This window comes from Mobula hypostoma, chromosome 5 (genome assembly GCF_963921235.1).
Source record: "Mobula hypostoma chromosome 5, sMobHyp1.1, whole genome shotgun sequence".
NCBI classification, from domain to species: Eukaryota; Metazoa; Chordata; class Chondrichthyes; order Myliobatiformes; family Myliobatidae; genus Mobula; species Mobula hypostoma.
The window spans coordinates 21,168,485-21,189,647 of record NC_086101.1 but is presented as its reverse complement, the minus strand read 5'-3'; the positions used below and the strand labels follow the sequence as shown (position 1 = coordinate 21,189,647).

The 21,163-nt window shown below is 49.7% G+C and overlaps 1 protein-coding gene and 2 non-coding genes across 3 annotated transcripts in view; 1 reads left to right on the top strand and 2 right to left on the bottom strand.

The window, feature by feature from the left end:
• LOC134346666 (zinc-binding protein A33-like) overlaps nucleotides 1–12,717 on the top strand; it is a 39,751-nt gene extending 27,034 nt beyond the window's left edge. The window contains exons 2-6 of the mRNA XM_063048160.1: nucleotides 1,062–1,157; nucleotides 2,927–3,160; nucleotides 9,846–9,868; nucleotides 10,979–11,091; nucleotides 12,040–12,717. Coding sequence (XP_062904230.1) covers nucleotides 1,062–1,157; nucleotides 2,927–3,160; nucleotides 9,846–9,868; nucleotides 10,979–11,091; nucleotides 12,040–12,587 — 1,014 coding nt within the window. The 3' untranslated portion in view covers nucleotides 12,588–12,717. The remainder of the gene's footprint in view (nucleotides 1–1,061; nucleotides 1,158–2,926; nucleotides 3,161–9,845; nucleotides 9,869–10,978; nucleotides 11,092–12,039) is intronic.
• A 3,661-nt stretch (nucleotides 12,718–16,378) lies between these two features.
• Nucleotides 16,379–16,542, bottom strand: LOC134347379 (U1 spliceosomal RNA). Its single transcript, XR_010018135.1, has one exon. It is a non-coding gene; the product is annotated as a U1 spliceosomal RNA (small nuclear RNA).
• Nucleotides 16,543–20,773: 4,231 nt separating this feature from the next.
• On the bottom strand, nucleotides 20,774–20,937 carry LOC134347384 (U1 spliceosomal RNA). Its single transcript, XR_010018140.1, has one exon. It is a non-coding gene; the product is annotated as a U1 spliceosomal RNA (small nuclear RNA).
• Nucleotides 20,938–21,163: the final 226 nt, after the last annotated feature.

Sequence of the window (21,163 nt, the reverse complement as noted above, 5' to 3'; positions counted from 1 at the left end):
ATCAGGCTTAATTACGAGAGGATTTGAACATAAAAATGTCCTATTGCAATGCCCAGAGACTAATGAGAGTGCACCAGATGTGTTGTGAAAAGGGCTCAGATCCCTATCGAAGGATGGATAGAGGAAGGTTGGTTCTGGGATGAAGGGGGTGGGGTTGCTCTTTGAGGAAACTGAGCCTACACTTTCTTGCAACACACACAAAATGCTGGAGGAACTCAGCAGGTGAGGCAGCATCTACAGAAAAAAGTAAACGGGTGACGTTTCAGTCCTTATGAACGGTCTCGGCCTGAAAAGTCAACTGTTTACTCTTTTCCATAGACGTTTCCTGACCTGCTGAGTTCCTCCAAAATTTTGTGTGTGTTACTTTGGACTTCCAGTATCTGCAGATTTCTTTGTCTTCGTGCTACACTTGCTTGCATTCTGCAGGAGAGGAAATAACATTGAAACATAGAAAATTCTCAGGATGAAACAAGGAAGCTGGCTTCCCTAGCTGAGCAGTCAAGGACCAAAGCACACTGAATATAAATGGCTGAGCATTCAGTATAGAGGTAACATAAATACCTTCATACAGAGGGCAGAGCGACTTTAGGAATTCACTGTTCAGTCACCAAGCATGTTCAAGACAGACATTTTCTGGAGATTAAGGTAATCAGGGGACATGGGGAATGATGCACATTGTCAGCCATGATCTCGCTGAATGGCATAGCAATGTTTGAGGGGCCGAAAGGCCTACTCCTGGTCCTGTTCTTTACGTTCTTTTGCACAATATTGAGGTGTAAACAGATCAAATAGTTTTAAATGTTGAAGAGGTTCCAATGGGCCCAGGCAGAACTCCTCCATCACATTCTAGGGCATAGGGTCGATGTGAAGCAAAGACAGGTTGGTGAAACCAGGGTCCTGGCCAGATCTGCTCTAGCTGGTTCGAGGAGCTTGCCCAAGGACTGTATGACCTTCTCTCTCTCCCTGTGAGATCGTGGGAACCCAGGTCCTTGGCCAGCCCTTGCCTTCAGATGGAATCCTGCCATGCCCACGTACTGACCCGACAATGTGCTTTCTCAAAGGCAAAGCTGGAGAACTCGGCTGCTTTCCTGGAGAAGAGACTGTTGGAGTACCGGATGGTGGAGTGCAGCCAGGGCTCCCGGATCTCTGAGACGCAGGTGAGAACATTACCTGTCATGGGGGAGTGGAGCTCAGGATATCCCATCAGGGACACCACTGGTCCCCACCAATCAGTGCATTGGATCCCATCCCTCCCCCAAGTAACCCGTGATTACTGCCCTGCACTGGATCCCAGCCACTCACCCTGCCTGCCCCGTGATCCTTGAACCGGATCGCCCCATTTCCACCCCCGCACCACTGCTCACAGTCTCGCATTGGATCCCATATATCTATCTCAATCCTATCATCTCCCCTCCCCAATCTCTATCCCACACTGGAGCTCCCCCACCCAGACTCCTGCTCACCGCCCTACACTATAATAGTACACCCACAATCTCCACTCGCCCCCCCACCTCCCCGACCTAACTCTCGCGGGCCCCTGGCTGATCTCCCCTTCATATGAGCCCTGCCGGGTCTCCCGCGGACCGCCTCCACCGAAAGGACGTTTTGGCAGTGCTGGCAGATTCCTGCCCCAGAAGCAGCGAGCACTGGATGCTGTTGTCAGCCTCTCCTCCCCCTTCGCATCCACCTTCTCCCACAGGTTAGCTGTGACGGGACGCCCGCCGTGCCTCCTCTCGTGGCCGCACATCCCCGAGTTTAACGGCCTGGAACTGAGGGAAGTGTTTGGCTGCTATGCCGCGGGAAGGGGACGTCACTGGGGGATTGGCTTGGGATCCCTGTGGAGTATATCACTAGTGATGGACCGCGGGAAGCTGGAGAGGGAAGGGTGAGGGTGGATGGGTGGGATGTGGTCAGCAGGCTACCGGAGACTCCGAGCGAAGGAGGAGCGCATTCAGCGGGAAAACATCTGCAAGATATTGGGTAAAGGTTTCACTTCTGTAGGATCGCCGGCCCTTTAAGCCGCAGAGTTTTTCCGCACCGTGGTTCTGTGGGAGGCCGGGCAGCCTTTCTTATTTTAGTGCACAACACGATCCCACGGCGCGCCAACGAGTGATGGCGTCGATCAATGGTTGAAGTTTCGTCTCCAGTTCTCCGCCGGCCGCTGGTGCATGGGTTCATGGGGGGAGTTGGAGCGGGACAATGTCTCCTCTGAGAGCCGTGCGAGAGGGGAGGAGGAGTTATGGAAGGTCATTTGTGGCACTGAGACCTTTCCGCTGAAACGTGGGTAGTTACTCCAGCCCGAGGACTGGGACCGGTGCGTTCAGACAGGATTCGAGAATCAGTTCCCGGGCGGGGAGTCTTAGACTCAGCTCGAGGTTATGGACCAGTACCTAGACTGGGACCCTGCTCTCAGCCGGGGTTTGGGAGTCTTTTCTGGGACCGGGACCTTTGCACTCTGCTTGGGGTTTGAGGATTAAGTCCGGGTCTGTTATCTCGACAATCAACTCCCTGCTTCTCAGGCAAAGATGGTCCTGCTGCCACCTGGCGGTGGAGCAATATTTGACAACGTTTAGTCAGACAGTCTCTGAGAGATAAGAGAGAGAGAGATTCCTATTAGATTCCCTCCCCCTTCTCCAGCCCTGTATATCTTTCATCGCTCAACTTCCCTGTCCTTTACTTCACTCCTCCCCCTCCCAGTTCCACCCATCACCTTGTGTTTCTTCCTCGCCCAGCCCCCCCCCCCGACCTTTTAACTCTGTCTCCTCATCTTTTTTTCTCCAGTTCTGTTGAAGGGTTTTGGCCTGAAATGTCTACTTTTCATCTATGAAAACATCTCTTGTTCATAGATGATGCCTGGCCTGCTGAGTTCCTCCAGCCTTTTGTGTGTGTTGCGTTTATTAATTCGTCCTGCCTCTTTCCCACTCAGGAATTGGCAAAGAACCTCCAAGAGAACATCGAAGCACAATTCTCCAAGATGCACCAATTCCTGTGGGAGCAGGAGACGAAGCTGAGTGAGCGGCTGACCAAGGAGTCCCAGGAACTGGTTCAGTCTCTGGAGGGGAACCTCACACTGGTCTCCAAGAGGACCACCTCCATCGAGAAGCTCATTGCAGAGATACGTTCGCTGATCAACACCGAGGACCGAGATAGGCTCCTGACGGTGAGACACAATTCATGCAGGGAGATCCCGAGCAGTGGTTTCCATGAACCCCTTGCTTAATGGTATTGGTCCATGGCATAGAAAGATTGGGATTCCCTGATCCAGAGGGAATGGCTAGCATGTATATTTAGAGGGGAGGAGATTGAATGAAGTTAATTAGGGTCTTCATAGATTACACCACTTGGGAACTGGCCATTTGGCCCATCTAGTAAAGGCATCCGTTAGTCTTGCGAGACCACGGATCTGCGCCTGGAAAGTCTTCACTCTCCAGGCAGCAGGCCTGGGCAAGGTTGTATGGAAGACCAGCAGCTGCCCATGCTGCAAGTCTCCCCTCTCCATGAGACCAATATTGTCCAAGGGCTTGGCACCAGTGTCGTCGCAGAGCAATGTGTGATTAAGTGCCTTGCTCAAGGACACAACACATTCCCCCGGCTGGGGCTTGAACTCATGACCTTCCGGTCGCTAGTCCAATGCCTTAACCACTTGGCCACGTGCCCATCTAATATGTGTTAACCATCAAGCACCCATTCATGCCAATTACACTTTTCCTTCAGATTCTGATCCTCACTGACAAAGAGCCAACAATTTACAGCAACCACTTAAGCTGCTGACCCAAACCAGAATCAACATCGAAATCTGGCTAATTATAACTGACATGTCTTTTGTGGCAGCAGTGTAGTTCAAGACATAGAAATTACTGTAAGTTACGAAACTAGGTAAGTAAATAGTGCAGAAGAGAAGGAGCCAGAATGATGGAGAGGAAGAAGCTGTTCCTGAATCATTGAATATGAGTCTTCAGGCTCCTGTGCTTCCTCCTCCATGATAATAATGAGAAGAGGCATGTCCAAGAGGGTGAGGGTCCTTTGTGATGGATGCCATATATGTTTCGGAAGTGGGAAGAAACCAGAGCACCCAGGGAAAATGGTTGGAAGTTTATAAAATTGTGCGTGATGTAGATAGGGCAGATAGTCAGAGTATATTATTTTTCTCCAGGGCAAAGGGCATAATTAAAAATGAGAGGAGGAACGTTTATGAGGGATAAGTAAGGCAAATTTTCAACACGAGAGTGTGGGTGTCTGGAATGAGCTGCCAGTAGCCATGGTGGGAGCAGATGCAAAAGAGATGTTTAATGCACTTTAGTGAAGGGAATGGATTACGATCATACGCCCCCCAGCATGCAGAAGCTGGAAGAATATGCACTGGCATGCAGAGGAAATTGAGCAGCGTGTTCAGGCCAGACATCGTGGGCTGAAGGACGTGTTCCTGTTCTAGGACCATACGGTCACATGGAGAAACAGGCAAACTCCACACAGACAGCCGCCAAGATCCATACTGAACCCAGGTCACTGGAGCTGTTAGGCAGAAGCTGTGCCCACTGTACCCTTTTCTTTCTTCCACGGCCTTCTAACAGAGGTGTAATTAATAGGGGGTGATTGAGAGTAGGCATTGGGCCTCAGCGAGGTAGAGGTCAGAACACCAGACTACTACAGCACCCCTCCCCCGCCTTATCTGCGGCTTGATGGTGAGGTTAGGATTAGTGCGGAGGGAGTGGAGAGCAGAACATTCGGAAGGGGTGAGTTTGGGTGAGAGGAGTGCTGAGGTTGAGACAGTTGATGTCCCATTGGTAGTTGGCAATGAAAAGGTCCAGGAGAGGCAGAGACCAGGGCGGGGTGTCCAGGAACAGAAGGAGGTTTGAAGATGGGCGAAGGGGTCATCGGTGCGGGATGGAGAGTCCTTGCCAAAGAGACAGGCTCGGTGGCGGAAGAAGAGCTCAGCATCATGGCAGGCGCAGAACTCTCAGAGGTGTGGGTGCAGGGAACAAAGGTGAGGCCCACTTCTCTCAATCATCATCCCCTTTTCTTAATTCCTCCACCTCTGCTGTATCTGCTCTCAGGATGAGGCTTTTCCTTCTATAATGAAGGAGATTCCTCCTTCTTCAAAGAAAGGGACTTCCCTTCCTCCACCATCAGCACTGCCTTCAACTGCCCTCTTCCATTTCACACACACCTGCTCTCACTCCTTCCTCCTGTGACCCTATCAGGGATAGGGTTGTCTTGTCCTCACCTGCCACCCCACCAGCCTCCACGTCCAGCGGATCTCCAATGGGATCCCACCACCAAGCACATCTTTCCCTCCTCCCCACAACTCTCTGCTTTCTGCCGGGATCACTCCCTAAGCGACTGCCTTGTCCATTTCCTCCTCCCCACTGATCTTCCTCTTGCACGCAGAACAAGTACTACAGCTGTTCCTACACCTCCTCCATTCAGAGCCCCAGCAGTCCTTCCAGGTGAGGCAAGACTTCACCTGGGAGTCTGATGGGGTCATATACTGTGTCCAGTGTTCCTGATGTGGCCTCCTGTATATCAGTGAGACCCGACGTAGATTGGGAGACAGCTTCACCGCGCACCTACGTTCCGTGTGCCAGAAAAAGCAGGATCTCGCACTGGTCACCCATTTAAAATCCATTCCCATTCCAATATGTCTATCCGTAGCCTCCTATAGTGGTGCGATGAGGCCACACCCAGGTTGGAACAGCAATACCATCTGGTTAGCCTCCAACCTGATGAAATGAACATCGATTTATCAAACTTCTGGTAATGGCCCCCCCCCCATCAGTCCCCATCCCCTGTTCCCTCTTTCTCCTTATCTCCTTGCCTGCCCATCATCTCCCTCTGGTGCTCCTTCCCCCCTTTCTTTTGTCCAATGCCTTAATAAGAATATAAGAATATAAGAAATAGGAGCAGGAGTAGGCCATCCGGCCCATCGAACCTGCCACACCATTCAATAAGATCATGGCCGATCTGTCCATAAAATCAGCTCCATCTCCTTCTTTCCTCTCCTATAGCACTCCCCCTTCTCCAGCCCCGAATCTCTTTCACCAATCAACTATCCCAGCTCTTTGCTTCACCCCTCCCCTCCCCCTCCCAATCTATCACCTTGTGTTTTTCCCTCCCCTCCCCACAACTTTTAACTCTACTCCTCATCTTTTTCTTCTCCAGTCCTGCTGAAGGGCCTCAGTCTGAAGCATCGACTGTACTTTTTTCCATCTACGCTATAGGCTTGGCTTGCTGAATTCCTGCAGCGTTTTCTGTGTGTTGTTGCTTTGATTTCTGGCATCTGCAGGTTTTCTCTTGTTTGTGATCTAATAAGTCCACCACTTACCTACGGCAGTGCTATTTCCCTGCACAAACCTCATAATATCTGGAAATCTATCAAGATGTTTACTGAATGTATTCAGTGACTGAAACTCTTGGTAGAAATTTCCAAATAATCTCCAGTCACAATGTCAAGACATTTCTTCTTGGCTGTCCTGAATGTCTGACACCCCATCCACGGCATTACTTTGAGATTGTGAACTCTGGCTTTAAATACCCCAACTAGCAGAAACGTTCTCCCTGCATCTACCTGAAAAGCCCTGCAAGGGCTTTGTAGATTTAAAAGCTTGAAGTAAATTTATTTTCAAAGTACATATATGCCTCCATATACAGCCCTGAGATTCATTTTCTTGTGGGCTTACTCAATAAATCCATAATAGAATAATAACAATATTAACAATGAAAGTCTGCACCAACACAGGCATTCAACCAGTGTGTAAAAATTAACAAACTGTGCAAATACAAAAAGAAAGAAACATTTTAATCATAAATAAATAAGCAGTAAGTATCGAGAACATGAGACGAAGAGACCCTGTAAGTGAATCCATTGCCTGTGGGAACATTTCAATGATGGGTCAATTGAAGTTGAGTGAAATCTCTTTGGTTCAGGAACCTGATGGTTGAGGGGTAGTAACTGCTCCGGAACCTGTTGGCGTGAGTCCTGAGGCGGCTTTACCTTCTTCCTGATTGGAGCAGGGTAGATTGTAGAGAGCAGGAAGAAAGTACGGGGGAAAGAGTTTACTGCAAACTTTTCGAGTGAGTATGGTCCTAGTCTGCTTTAATTTCTCTCAGAGGACCATTCCCTGCCCCAGTCATCAACCTGCTGAACTTTTGCCACCATTCTACTCATCAGAGGTAAATCCTTCCTCTCCTGTGGAGGTCAGACCATAAGACATTGGAGCAGAATTATGCTATTTGTCCCATCTAATCTGCTGCTCCATTTAATCAAGGTTGATTTATTTTCCTTCTCAATGCCATTCTCCTGCCTTCTACCCATAACCTTTGATGTCCTTACTAATTAAGTACCTATCCAACTCTGCTTTAAATATATCCACTGACTTGTCTTCCACAGCTGTCTGAGTCAACGGATTTACCACTCTTGGCTAAAGAAATTCTTGTTCATTTCTGTTCTGATGGGACGTCCTTAAATTCTGAGGTTGTGTCCCCTTTCGCACTATTGGGAACATCCTGTCCACGTCCACTCTATCTAGGCCTTTCGATATTCGGTAGGTTTCAAAGCGAGTGCGGGCCCAGAGCCATCCTCACTGGACACTCAGGGTACGGTCTCACCAGCACCCTGTCTAGTTTGACCAAGGAGTCTCTACTCTTGCTTTCAAGGCTGTTAGAAAGGGGTGGGTGGTGCTAAAGAGTGAAAAGCTTCGCGACACTTCTCACGCTCTTAAACTTTTCGATGATTTTAAGTTCCCTGGCCCCCACCGCTTTATTTTCACCATGGATGTCCAGTCCCTATATACTTCCATCCCCCATCAGGAAGGTCTCAAAGCTCTACGCTTCTTTTTGGATTCCAGACCTAATCAGTTCCCCTCTACCACCACTCTGCTCCGTCTAGCAGAATTAGTCCTTACTCTTAATAATTTCTCCTTTTGCTCCTCCCATTTCCTCCAAACTAAAGGTGTAGCTATGGGCACCCGTATGGGTCCTAGCTATGCCTGCCTTTTTGTTGGGTTTGTGGAACAATCTATGTTCCGTGCCTATTCTGGTATCTGTCCCCCACTTTTCCTTCGCTACATCGACGACTGCATTGGCGCTGCTTCCTGCACACATGCTGAGCTCGTTGACTTTATTAACTTTGCCTCCAACTTTCACCCTGCCCTCAAGTTTACCTGGTCCATTTCCGACACCTCCCTCCCCTTTCTAGATCTTTCTGTCTCTATCTCTGGAGACAGTTTATCCACTGATGTCTACTATAAGCCTACTGACTCTCACAGCTATCTGGACTATTCCTCTTCTCACCCTGTCTCTTGCAAAAACGCCATCCCCTTCTCGAAATTCCTCCGTCTCCGCCGCATCTGCTCTCAGGATGAGGCTTTTCATTCTAGGATGAGGGAGATGTCTTCATTTTTTAAAGAAAGGGGCTTCCCTTCCTCCACTATCAACTCTGCTCTTAAACGCATCTCCCCCATTTCACGTACATCTGCTCTCACTCCATCCTCCCACCACCCCATTAGGAATAGGGTTCCCCTGGTCCTCACCTACCACCCCACCAGCCTCCGGGTCCAACATATTATTCTCCGTAACTTCCGCCACCTCCAACGGGATCCCACCACTAAGCATATCTTTCCCTCCCTCCCTCTCTCTGCATTCCGCAGGGATCGCTCCCTACACAACTCCCTTGTCCATTCGTCCCCCCCATCCCTCCCCACTGATCTCCCTCCTGGCACTTATCCGTGTAAGCGGAACAAGTGCTACACATGCCCTTACACTTCCTCCCTTACCACCATTCAGGGCCCCAAACAGTCCTTCCAGGTGAGGCATCACTTCACCTGTGAGTCGACTGGGGTGATATACTGCGTCCGGTGCTCCCGATGTGGCCTTTTATATATTGGTGAGACCCGACGCAGACTGGGAGACCGCTTTGCTGAACATCTACGCTCTGTCCGCCAGAGAAAGCAGGATCTCCCAGTGGCCACACATTTTAATTCCACATCCCATTCCCATTCTGACATGTCTATCCACGGCCTCCTCTACTGTAAAGATGAAGCCACACTCAGGTTGGAGGAACAACACCTTATATTCCGTATGGGTAGCCTCCAACCTGATGGCATGAACATTGACTTCTCTAACTTCCGCTAGGCCCCACCTCCCCCTCGTACCCCATCTGTTACTCTTTTTTATGCACACATTCTTTCTCTCACTCTCCTTTTTCTCCCTCTGTCCCTCTGAATATACCTCTTGCCCATCCTCTGGGTCACTCCCCCCCCCGTCTTTCTTCCCGGACCTCCTGTCCCATGATCCTCTCGTATCCCCTTCTGCCTATCACCTGTCCAGCTCTCGGCTCCATCCCTCCCCCTCCTGTCTTCTCCTATCATTTTGCATCTCCCCCTCCCCCTCCAGCTTTCAAATCCCTTACTCACTCTTCCTTCAGTTAGTCCTGACGAAGGGTCTCGGCCTGAAACGTCGACTGCGCCTCTTCCTATAGATGCTGCCTGGCCTGCTGCGTTCACCAGCAACTTTGATGTATGTTGCTTGAATTTCCAGCATCTGCAGAATTCCTGTTGTTTGAGTGAAAAGCTTCCTCAGGGACATGACGGTAGGCTCATCGGCTGCTGTTAAACTCCCCACAACCCCCACCCCCAAGTGTAGGTAGGTGCTAAATGAATGAAAGATGATGTTCATGTCAGAGAGAGTAAGTGTTTGCAGAAGAATAAGAGAATCGCCTCCGCACTCCTCCCGGGCTACGGTGTGTTTGTATGGGTGTGCGGGGAAGGGCGGCAGGAGGGGGTGGGCGTGACTTCGCACTAAAGCTGAACACTTGGATCATTAATTGTGCTTGGTTTTGATTTCTTTAGGAAATCAAGAGCATCATTCAAAGGTGAGTTTCCTCGCCGTAGCTGTGTTTCCAAATCAAAGCGGAGCAGTTTGGCTCAATCAGCGAGGCGAATGTGACAAGCAGGAAGCGTACGCGCGCGCGCGCGCGCGTGTGTGTGTGTGCGTGTGTGTGTGTGCGTGCGTGTGTGTGTGTGTGGGTGTGTGTGTGTGTGTGTGTGTGTGTGTGTGTGTGTGTGCGTGTGTGCGTGTGTGTGCGCGCGTGTGTGCGCGCGTGTGTGTGTGTGTGCGCGTGTGTGCGCGCGCGTGTGTGCGTGCGTGTGTGTGTGTGCGTGTGTGTGTGTGTGTGTGCGTGTGTGTGCGTGGGTCTGTGTGTGTGTGCGTGTGTATACATGTATACGTGTGTGAACATATGAGAGAATGATAGCGTGTGCACGGGAGCATACGGGGTGGGGGCAAGTCTATATGTACAGATGGTAGCGTGCTGAAGTTTGAGAGGGGAGTTAACTCACTGAATGATTGTGTGAGTGCAGTTTTAAATCTGAGTGCGTGCTCTCGTCATCACGCACATAGACACTCACACTTATACACATACTATAACAAAATATTACCCAGAAACGTATCAAGCCACAAACTAATATAACATCGGCAGACGCATATTTTGGCACAGTTTCTCAGGTACATGCCATTCACTCGTTTTCACACACATGTGCATCATGTACATTCACATTTTGTCACTCTCCCACCGCACACACAAATACGATCACACACGTGTGCACCAACACTATCTCGAAAACATGACATTTATTTAACCCTCTTCTGTCGACTTGTTCAACCATGTCCCCTCCCAAACACATATACGGTCAAACGCGCCCTCTCCTATACTAACACACACTCACAGTGGTGCTCTTCCACGTGAACACAATCTTGCACCTTCACGCATGTTTTTACTGACACTTAGGGGAAACAATAGCACGTGCACAGCCGCCCACATGTAACACACATAATCTCAATCACACTCACACACACATAATGCTTCACGCTCGCACTCTCAAATGCAGAACCTTTGTTGCACACGTGGCCACCCGCGCGTGCACGATCACAACGAGCTCCGCGCGCGCGACCGTGCTTCTGACGACGACCACTGCCGTTTCAGGAGCGACCTGCACCGGGAGCCGGTGCTCCAGCCGCCCGAGATGAGCATCGGTGAGTTCCGTGGCCCGTTGCAGTACGCGGCGTGGAAACAGATGTTTAACGTCGTCAGCCCAGGTGAGGTCCCGAGGCCGTGGTCCTGACACCCCTCCCGTTCCCTGAGACCGACACTCATCATCCGCTCACCTGGGCCGATCCCGGATACCCCCATACATCAGCACTACCCCAAGATAACCTCCCCTCCTATTTTACGCCGCATCCTCCAGCTCCCCTTCCCGTGGCACCTCTTTGGAGACCCACAACTCCCCGGAATCCTATTCTCGCCATTGGGATCTCTGATTCCACCGGATCTGCCGGCCGATCAGTATTCTAAAATTCTCTCGCCTCCTCACTCCGAAATCCTGTTCATCGGCACCCCTCACTTGTTCTGCCTCCAACATTCAAACCCTGTCCTCCGGCACCCCGCTGCCTCACCCGATGAATACCTCGCCCCCTTTCCTACCTAACCCTACCCTTACCGCCACCAACTTCCCTACCACAGCAAACCCTCAGGAGACACTTCCCCCGTTCACTCCGATACCACCCATCACCACACCTACCGCCCCTTCCCCGGCCCACTACTTCGCCAACGCCCCATTCCTACCAATCCTACCCTCCCCTGACACCACCCCGTCCGAAAATCCCACATATTCCCCTCTCGCACTCCGCTGAGAATTACCCATTACCGACCCAACCACTCTCCCATGACCGTCTTCCTCCGACGGCCTGTATCACCTCTCAGCTGTCCGCCTCTATTCTCCCCGGTAGATTTCAGATCGCCTTCCCGTCTCTCCTCGGAACTCCCTCACTGTTAAAGCTCAGGAACCCCAGTCTTACTCCCACCATTCCCATCCCTCCCCTCCCCTTGCTGGAGTTCCCCTGTCACGTCCCTCTCTCTTAATTCACCTCTCCCTTCCTCCTCTTGTCCCTCCTTCCCCTTGCATCATTCTCCTTGCCCCCACACCTCTGCCCTTTGCTCTACCCCCTGTTGCTCCCTCGTTGACCCTCCCCTTCTCCCCCACCCAGTTCCGGCGCCTCTGACTCTGGACCCGGAGACGGCGAGCCCCTCTCTCATCCTGTCCAAGGACCACACTATGGTGAAGAGGCGGATCAAGCTGCGGCAGGTGCCCGAGAGCGGCCGGAGGTTCACCTTCTGCGCGGCCGCGCTGACCACGGAGGGTTTCGCCTCGGGGACCCACTACTGGGAAGTGGACGTGGAGGCTTCGGCCGCCTGGATCGTCGGCGCCGCCAAAGAGACAGCGGAGCGCACCGAAGACGTGCTGTTGACACCCGATAACGGCTTCTGGACCGTCAGACTGTGGAATGACAAGGTGCATTGTCCCCGGCATGGGCTGGCATCGGCCCACTCGTGCGCCAACGCCAAGCCCGAGCGGATCGGGATCTTCCTGGACTACGAAAGGGGGCAGCTCTCCTTCTACGACGCCGGCGACATGTCGCATCTCTGTACCTTCTTCGAACGCTTCTCAGAGAGGCTCTACCCCTTTGTCTTCCCTCTCTCCAGCTTGGAAACGGCGGAGACTGAGGTGCTCCGGCTTTTCCACCTGCGGCTGTGAGATTGGGGGAAAGGCGGTGAGCTGCCATCCCGAGGAATAATGATTCTTCGGCCCGGCTAGTGAGGATGGGAAGGGGAGGGATTGCTGTCCCGCGGAGTAACCTTTCTCTGGGATGAGTATGCAAAACCGATTGGCACAACAGGCTTGGCGTTGGGGGTGGGGGAGGGAGGTTCAGCCGGAGGGGTTATGAATGGGGAAGCGGATGTATAGAAACTTCAGGGAGAAGAGGGTCAGCTGAGTGAATGACAAAAGAAACTTAGGGTGGAATGTACTATAGTCAACCACATTGGCATAGAAGCAGAACATGTTTTAACGGACGAAAATGCGTTTGTGCAGAGGAATCTAGGAGTTCTTGTACATCAGTCGCTGAAAGCAATCATGCAAGTACAGCAGGCAGTGAAGAAAGCTAATGGCATGCTGGCCTTCATAACAAGGGGAATGGAGATTAAGAGCAAAGAGGTCCTTCTGCAGCTGTACAGGGCCCTGGTGAGACCACACCTGGAGTATTGTGTGCAGTTTTGGTCTCCAAATTTGAGGAAGGGCATTCTTGCTATTGAGGGAGTGCACAAGGTTAATTCCCGGGATGGCGGGACTGTCATATGTCGAAAGATTGGAGCGACTGGGCTTGTATAACTCTGGAATTTAGAAGGCTGAGAGGGGATCTTATTGAAACATATAAGATTATTAAGGGATTGGACACACTGGAGGCAGGAAGCATGTTCCCGCTGTTGGGTGAGTCCAGAACCAGGGGCCACAGTTTAAGAATAAGGAGTAGGCCATTTGGAACGGAGTTGAGGAAAAACATTTTCACCCAGAGAGTTGTTGATATATGGAATGCTCTGCCCCAAAAGGCTGTGGAGGCCAAGTCTCCGGATGCTTTCAAAAACAGAGATGGATAGAGCTCTTAAAGATAGCGGAATCAAAGGTTATGGGGATAAGGCAGGAACTGGATATTGATTGTGGATGATCAGCCATGATCACAGTGAATGGCGGTGCTGGGTTGAAGGGCCGAATGGCCTACTCCTGCACCTATTGTCTATTGTCTATTGTCTATTGGAATTTCAAAGGGGAAATCGACTATTCGTCGAGATAGCAAGGAGATTTGAGTGTGTGATCACGGTGCCTTACTGGAGTTACCTAGATTCTTGGGGATCTCATCTCCAGAGAGGGAACGCAGCGAAGAGACCGGATCCAGGGATGGTGGGTTTGCTAAGTGAAGATTGTATAGACAGGGACTGCAGACTCTACAGAGATAAAGATTAAAGATGAGGTTTACTTGTCACAAGTACATCGACACATGCAGTGAAATGCGTCGTTTGCGTCAAATCAGATCAGGGAGAATTGTTCTCTGGCCAGCCGGCAAATGTCGCTAACAGAGCGTGACCGCAACATATTAACCCTAACCCTAACCCGTAAGTCTTTGCGACGTGCGAGTAAACCGGAGTACTCGGAGGAAACCTACGCGGTCAGAAGGAGAACATACACGCAGCGGCGGGAATTGAAACCCGATCTCACAGAGGGGGCTGTAAAGCATTGTGCTGACCGTTAAAGGTGCGTCCTTTCACAGCTCGGGTCAACGACAGCAGATCGCATGGAAACGTATAAAATCCTTACAGAGTTCAACAGGCTGGGTAGGGAGGACATTTTCCCTGTCTGAGAAGTCTAGAACCCCAAAGGTCACGGTCTCAGATCAATGGAGAGATTATTCCTCTCCATCACCGTTGGACTCATTTATTCTCAGCTTCTTGTAACGTGTAGTGGGGACATTCCTCCCTCCAAACGTAGGTATGGCCACAGCAGAGTTCTTTGCCCATTAATTCACACACCAGGGAAGAATCCAGTTCAAATCCCAGTGGAAAGTCACAGGATCCCCACTGCTCTCCAGCACCCTCCCTGTAGTCACTCAGTCCAACCTCCTGGCCCGCTCTTAACCCCCACCATTTTCCGTGCTTCTTTTTTTCATTTGGAGCCTGGCTGCTCCTTAAGGTGCAAAACGCAGTCAATAGAATCACACGCAGCACATATAGTACCGTCAAGTACATACAGTCACAAAATAATATTCGCTCAGGCCCCCGAATTGCTTGGCCTGGCGATGAACAGGTTGATACGAAGCGCAAGGTGCATGTTCGTGTAAGGCAGCATAATGTTACAGGCATTATTGTAATAAAACTATTTTCAAATTTCACCTTTTGATGTTAATGTAATTACTTTTCGAAATTAGACTTCATTCCCAAGACATAGTTAAACTATCTAGGGGTTATTGTCTTCATTGACTGAACAAACCTATCGTGACAGACGCTTATCAACTGAATGTACGTTTGTAATTTCCAGATTATTAACTGAGATTTTTTTGCAGCCATATTTTATTCATGATATTTACGGTAAATGGAATCGCCTGCAAGCCTTTCTCTATATTGAACCGCCGATTCATACACTCTCCTACAAGGTGTCAGCGCAACTAATGTTTCACCTTTGAGCATAGTATTGGTGACATGTTAAACTCCACAGCTGTTGTGGTGAAATTGAAGCTGGATTTCTGGATTGTTAAAGCAAGCTGGGATATTGTTCGTTGCCCTCCCTTCAAACAGGCCGGGCTCCGTTCTCTCTCGGCATTAAAATGCGATGCTGCAAAGATGAACTTTATTATTTCCCCTCTCCTTTGTTCCCCAAACGCCTTAAAGCCGCCCAATTTTCTCTCTCACCACCCCCCCACCCCTATCCGCATGTTGTGAACAGGATCCCACTTTCCATTTTGAGCAGCAACGGGATTGTCAGCATGCATTCGTCACTCGATGAAACTCTGCAAAGGTAAAGAGCAGGGATTGCGCATCTACCGACTGTGTTAACGGGAAAGCAAAGAATGAAAGTTGTCAAGGAATTGAATGGAAAGCAAGAACAATTCAATTAAATGAAATAGTCCCAGTGCTGTGTACATACGCTCTGTCCGTCAGAGAAAGCAGGGTCTCCCAGTGGCCACACATTTTAATTCCACATCCCATTCCCATTCTGACATGTCTATCCACGGCCTCCTCTACTGTCAAGATGAAGCTACACTCAGGTTGGAGGAACAACACCTTATATTCCGTCTGGGTAGCCTCCAACCTAATGGCATGAACATTGACTTCTCCAACTTCCGCTAATGCCCCACTTCCCCCTCGTACCCCATCCCTTATTTATTTATTAGATCCCCTTTCTTTCTCTCTCTTTTTTCTCCCCCCGTCCCTCTCACTATATCTTCCTCGAATGCTCCCCTCCCCCTTTCTTTCTCGCTCGGCCTCCCGTCCCATGATCCTGTCCCTTCTCCAGCCTGGTATCCCTTTTGCCAATCAACTTTCCAGCTCTTAACTCTATCCGTCCCCTTCCTGCCTTCTCCTATCATTTCGGATCTCCCCCTCCCCATCCTACTTTCAAATATCTTACTAGCTCTTCTTTCAGTTAGTCCTGACGAAGGATCTCGGCCCGAAACGTCGCCTGTACCTCTTCCTATAGATGCTGCCTGGCCTGCTGCGTTGACCAGTATTTTGAGTGCGTTGCCTGAATTTCCAGCATCTGCAGATTTCCTAGTGTTTACATGTTAGTTTTAACTTTGAAGTGACAGAAGAAGGTGAGTCAGAGCAAAATTGCTCTGAGTAGCAGAGAAGCTGATTGCAGAATAGATTGAGAAGCCAGAAGGAAAGAGGACAATTGGAGAAGGAAAATGATTCAGTAAAAAGCAGCAGGAAAATCGGCTCCAGAATTGCTGAGTTAACTACAGCCTAAGCGAAGTCGATTTCTGTTGTTGAAGACATTTTCAGGGGAGAGCGCGAACGCAGTCCCCCACTACCACAAACTATGCAGTCGAGTATCCCGCATTTGGGGATATCGCAGGCGTCAGCACACCCGGAGTGCAATGGGATAGCCTCGTCCTGGAACCTCGGCCGTCTTGATCACTGACGGTTCCCTGCCAGGTAAGTATGCCCGATCAGCCCTCCACGTGACAATTCAATCTTAAACGTTCCTCTTTAACTTAAAGGCAACGCTACGTTTTGGAGATCCATTTTCGATAATTTTGCATTATCCTTTCAATAAGACAAAAATGTAGGTTCATTCTTACTTTCTGTTCTTCCTGAGCAGCTGCTGTATTTTTTGTGCGATAATTTTCTGGAAATGCTCATTTGCATATTTGCCATACATGGAGGAAGCGCCACTATTCGGGGTATGTTGCTATTCTGAAATTGACCACGAGGTGTCACTGCAGATGCAAAAAGGAGACGGAGGCTGAAGGCTCAAAAATTCACGTTTAGTCATAGTCATAGTCATACTTTATTGATCCCGGAGGAAATTGTTTTTCGTTACAGTTGCATCATAAATAATAAATAGTAATAGAACCATAAATAGTTAAATAGTAATATGTAAATTATGCCATTAAATTATGAAATAAATCCAGGACCAGCCAATTGGCTCAGGGTGTCTGACCCTCCAAGGGAGGAGTTGTAAAGTTTGATGGCCACAGGCAGGAATGACTTCCTATGACGCTCTGTGCTGCATCTCGGTGGAATGAGTCTCTGGCCGAATGTACTCCTGTGCCCACCCAGTACATTATGTAGTGGATGGGAGACATTGACCAAGATGGCATGCAACTTAGACAGCATCCTCTTTTCAGACACCACCGTCAGAGAGGTATAAACCTTAAGATCAGAGGTAACAGCAGATGATAGATTACAACTCAGGATTTTCAATGACATAATTTATTTCGATATGGTGAGCCTGACAATGTCTCCACTAATTTACATTTCTGCATTTCTGAATGTTCAAACACCTTTTCTGGGACAAAGCAAAGCAGAGGGATGATCTCAAACCTTCTGGAGCAATAGATACCAACTGTCTGAGTGCATAGATATCCCAACAGTCAACATGTCAACTATGCCTCTGACCATGTTGGATGCGCTACGCTCAGTGACAATATCAGTCTGGACTGCAAGCGTCCTTGAACTTGGTCAGAATGATGCTAAGCAATAGTTACTGGATTAGATCCAGACCAATTAGCTGAAGCATTAGGTTTGTCTGAGACAGATGAAAGCACCGTATGGTCAAAAAGGATCGAGTGCCTTCCCTGCGTACAATACAATTAAACTCTTGTTGGGCTTCCAGCCGAGTACGGGTATCGATTATCACCGACGTTTCGTTGACACACTCTGCCATAGTCATCAGGGATGTTCCCCGAGACTCTCTAGTCCGGTGCTATTTAAACCCCGGGGTCGTGCGTCTCTCCTGATTCGTGTGTCCTCATTCAAACAAGTGTCCGCTCTGCCCTCCGGCTTTTCCACCTGCGGCTGTGAGATTGGGGGAAAGGTGGTGAGCTGCCCTCCCGATGAGTAATGATTCTCTAGACCGGATAGGGGATGGGAGAGGATTACTATCCCGCGGAATAACCTTTCTCTGGGATGCATTTGCAAAACCAGTTGGTACAACAGGTTTAGGCGGGCGTGGGGGAGGGAGGTTCAGCCGGTACGGATTATGAATGGGACAGCGGATGTAAAGAAACTTCTGGGAGGAAAAGGGCCATTTAAGTGAGTGACAAAAGGAGCATAGTGTGGAAAATACTGAAGTCAACTTCATTGGCAACGACGTAGAATATTTTTTAAATGGTGGCGATTTTGAAAGGGATCAGACTGGCTTGTCCAGAGAAACTGAAGGTGACATAACAATATTTTCAGAGGGGAAATCGTTCATTAGACGAGCTGGCAAGGAGATTGGAGTGTGGGATCACGGTGCCTAACTGGAATTACCCACAGTCTTGGAGATCTCATCTCCATAGGGAACTCAACGAAGAGACCGGATCCAGGGATGGTGGGCTTGCTAAATGAGATTGTATAGATAGGAATTGCAGACTCTATAGAGATAAAGATTAAAGATGAGATTTATTTATCACAGGTACATGGGCACCTACAGTGAAATGCGTCGTTCTGTTAAATCACACCACAGAGGATTGTTCTCAAGGCATCCGGCAAATGTCGCTGCGTTCCGTTTCTAAAAGAGCATGTCCACAACATCCCAACACTGACCCGTGCGTCATTGCGACGTGAGAAGGAACCGGAACACGCGGAGTAAACCTACGAGGTCTCAAGGAGAACATACAAACTCCTTACAGACAGCAGAGGGAATTGAAACGAGATCTCACAGAGGGGACTGCAAAGCTTTGTGCTAACCGTCAAAGCTGAGCCATTTAGCAGCTAAGGAGATCACACGGAAACGTTTAAAATTCTTACAGAGTTCAACAAGCTGGGTAAGGAGGACATTTCTCCTGTCGGAGAAGTCTGGAACCAAGGGTCACGGTCTCAGATCAATGGAGAGACTATTCCTCTCCATCACTGTTGGACTCATTTATTCTCAGCTTCTTGTAACGTGTACTGGTGACATTTCTCCCTCCAAACATAGGCATGGCCACAGCAAAGTTCTTTGCCGATTAATTCACACACCATGGAAGAATCCAGTTCGAATCCCAGTGGAAACTCACAAGATCCCCACTGCTCTCCAGCACCCTCCCTGTTGTCACTCAGTCCAACCTCCTGGTCCCTTCTTAACCCCTACCATTCCCACTCTGCTTTTTTTTCCATCTCGTCACTGGCTGCTCCCGTTCCTTCAGAGGAACTTCCTCCTCGATTGTCTTCAAACCTTGGGTTCCCAGAAGGATTTAACAGCCTCCTCTCCAGCTGCATGATCCCGAGCAGGTGTCTGTAACACTCGCACTGGGTGGGCAAGACAGCCTTCAGGACCCACACTGCCAAACGCAGAGGCTGCCGTTCATTCTCCCTTACCCACTGTCCCCGATCATTCTTACATTGCTTTACCATGGCGCTATGCGCAGATTCCTCATCGTCCTTGTAGTCACTACCCTCATCCACGAGGGTAGGGCGGAAGTTCGTGCAACAGCACTTTTCCAGAAACGTGCAACTGAGAGTGGCAGCTGCTACTGTGGAACTGCCCCCACAGAATCACTGGCGATAAAGAGCCCGTAGCTAAAGTGAAATGAAGAATTTTCAGGGAAACTATCAGGTGTCGTGTGTCGTAAGGGAAGTCTGCGACTATGCAGTAACACGGAGAGAAACGAGGAGCCAGAAGGAAGGAGAAGAACTGGAGAAAGAAAGTAACACAGCAAAAGTAGACAGCAGGAATTCTGCAGATGCTGGACATTCAAGCAACACACATGAAAGTTGCTGGTGAACGCAGCAGGCCAGGCAGCATCTCTAGGAAGAGGTACAGTCGACGTTTCAGGCCGAGACCCTTCGTCAGGACTAACTGAAGGAAGAGTTAGTAAGAGATTTGAAAGTTGGAGGAGGAGGGGGAGATCCAAAATGATAGGAGAAGACAGGAGGGGGAGGGATGGAGCCAAGAGCTGGACAGGTGATTGGCAAAGGGGATATGAGAGGATCATGGGACAGGAGGCCCAGGGAGAAAGACAAGGGGGGGGGGGAACCCAGAGAATGGGCAAGGGGTATAGTCAGAGGGACAGAGGGAGAAAAAGGAGAGTGAGAGAAAGAATGTGTGTATAAAAATAAATAACGGATGGGGTACCGGGGGGGGGGGGGGTCATTAGCGGAGGTTAGAGAAGCCGATGTTCATGCCATCAGGTTGGAGGCTACCCAGTCGGAATATTAGGTGTTGTTCCTCCAACCTGAGTGTGGCTTCATCTTGACAGTAGCCCGAGCGCTGGGAATCGCATCAAAACCCAATCAGCGCTCCAGCACTGCATCAGCGCGAATCCGTCTCCGCCCTCGTCCTGTGTTCCGATAAGAACATTTGGTATAGCCGCGCTCTAATAAGAACGCCTGGTCTCATCTCAGCCAAAAGGCCGAGAAGCGCCGGGATCGCCGAGTCCTGGAAAGTTCCCCCTACAGAACACTGACGATTCCCTACCAGCTTAGGCCATGGATAGACATGTCAGAATGGGAATGGGATGTGGAATTAAACTGTGTGGCCACTGGGAGATCCTGCTTTCTCTGGCGGACAGAGCGTAGGTGTTCAGCAAAGCGGTCTCCCAGTCTGCGTCGGGGCTCGCCAATATATAGAAGACCACATCGGGAGCACCGGACGCAGTATATCACCCCAACCGTCTCGGTATTCAACATGATCAGTTCGCAGGTTTACAGACTACTGAGTTATTAGAAGCGGAAGCAGAGCTTTAATTCTTTCTTTGATGACATTTTCAGGGGAGAGCGCGAACGCAGTCCCCCACTACCACAAATTATGCAGTCGAGTATCCCGCATTTGGGGATATCGCAGGCGTCAGCACACCCGAAGTGCAATGGGATAGCCTCGTCCTGGAACCTCGGCCGTCTTGATCACCGACGGTTCCCTGCCAGGTAAGTATGTCTAATCAACCCTCCACGTGACAATCCAATCTTAAACAATCCCCTTTCAATTAAGGTGACACACCATAATTGAAGAGATCCATTTCCTGTAATTCTGCGTTATCTTTTTAAGAAGAAAACGTAGACGTTTATTCTTACTTTCAGTTCTTCTTCAGCAGCAACTGTAATTTCCTTGGGATGATTTGTGGGATGTGCTTATTTGTATATTTGCCATACATGGAATCG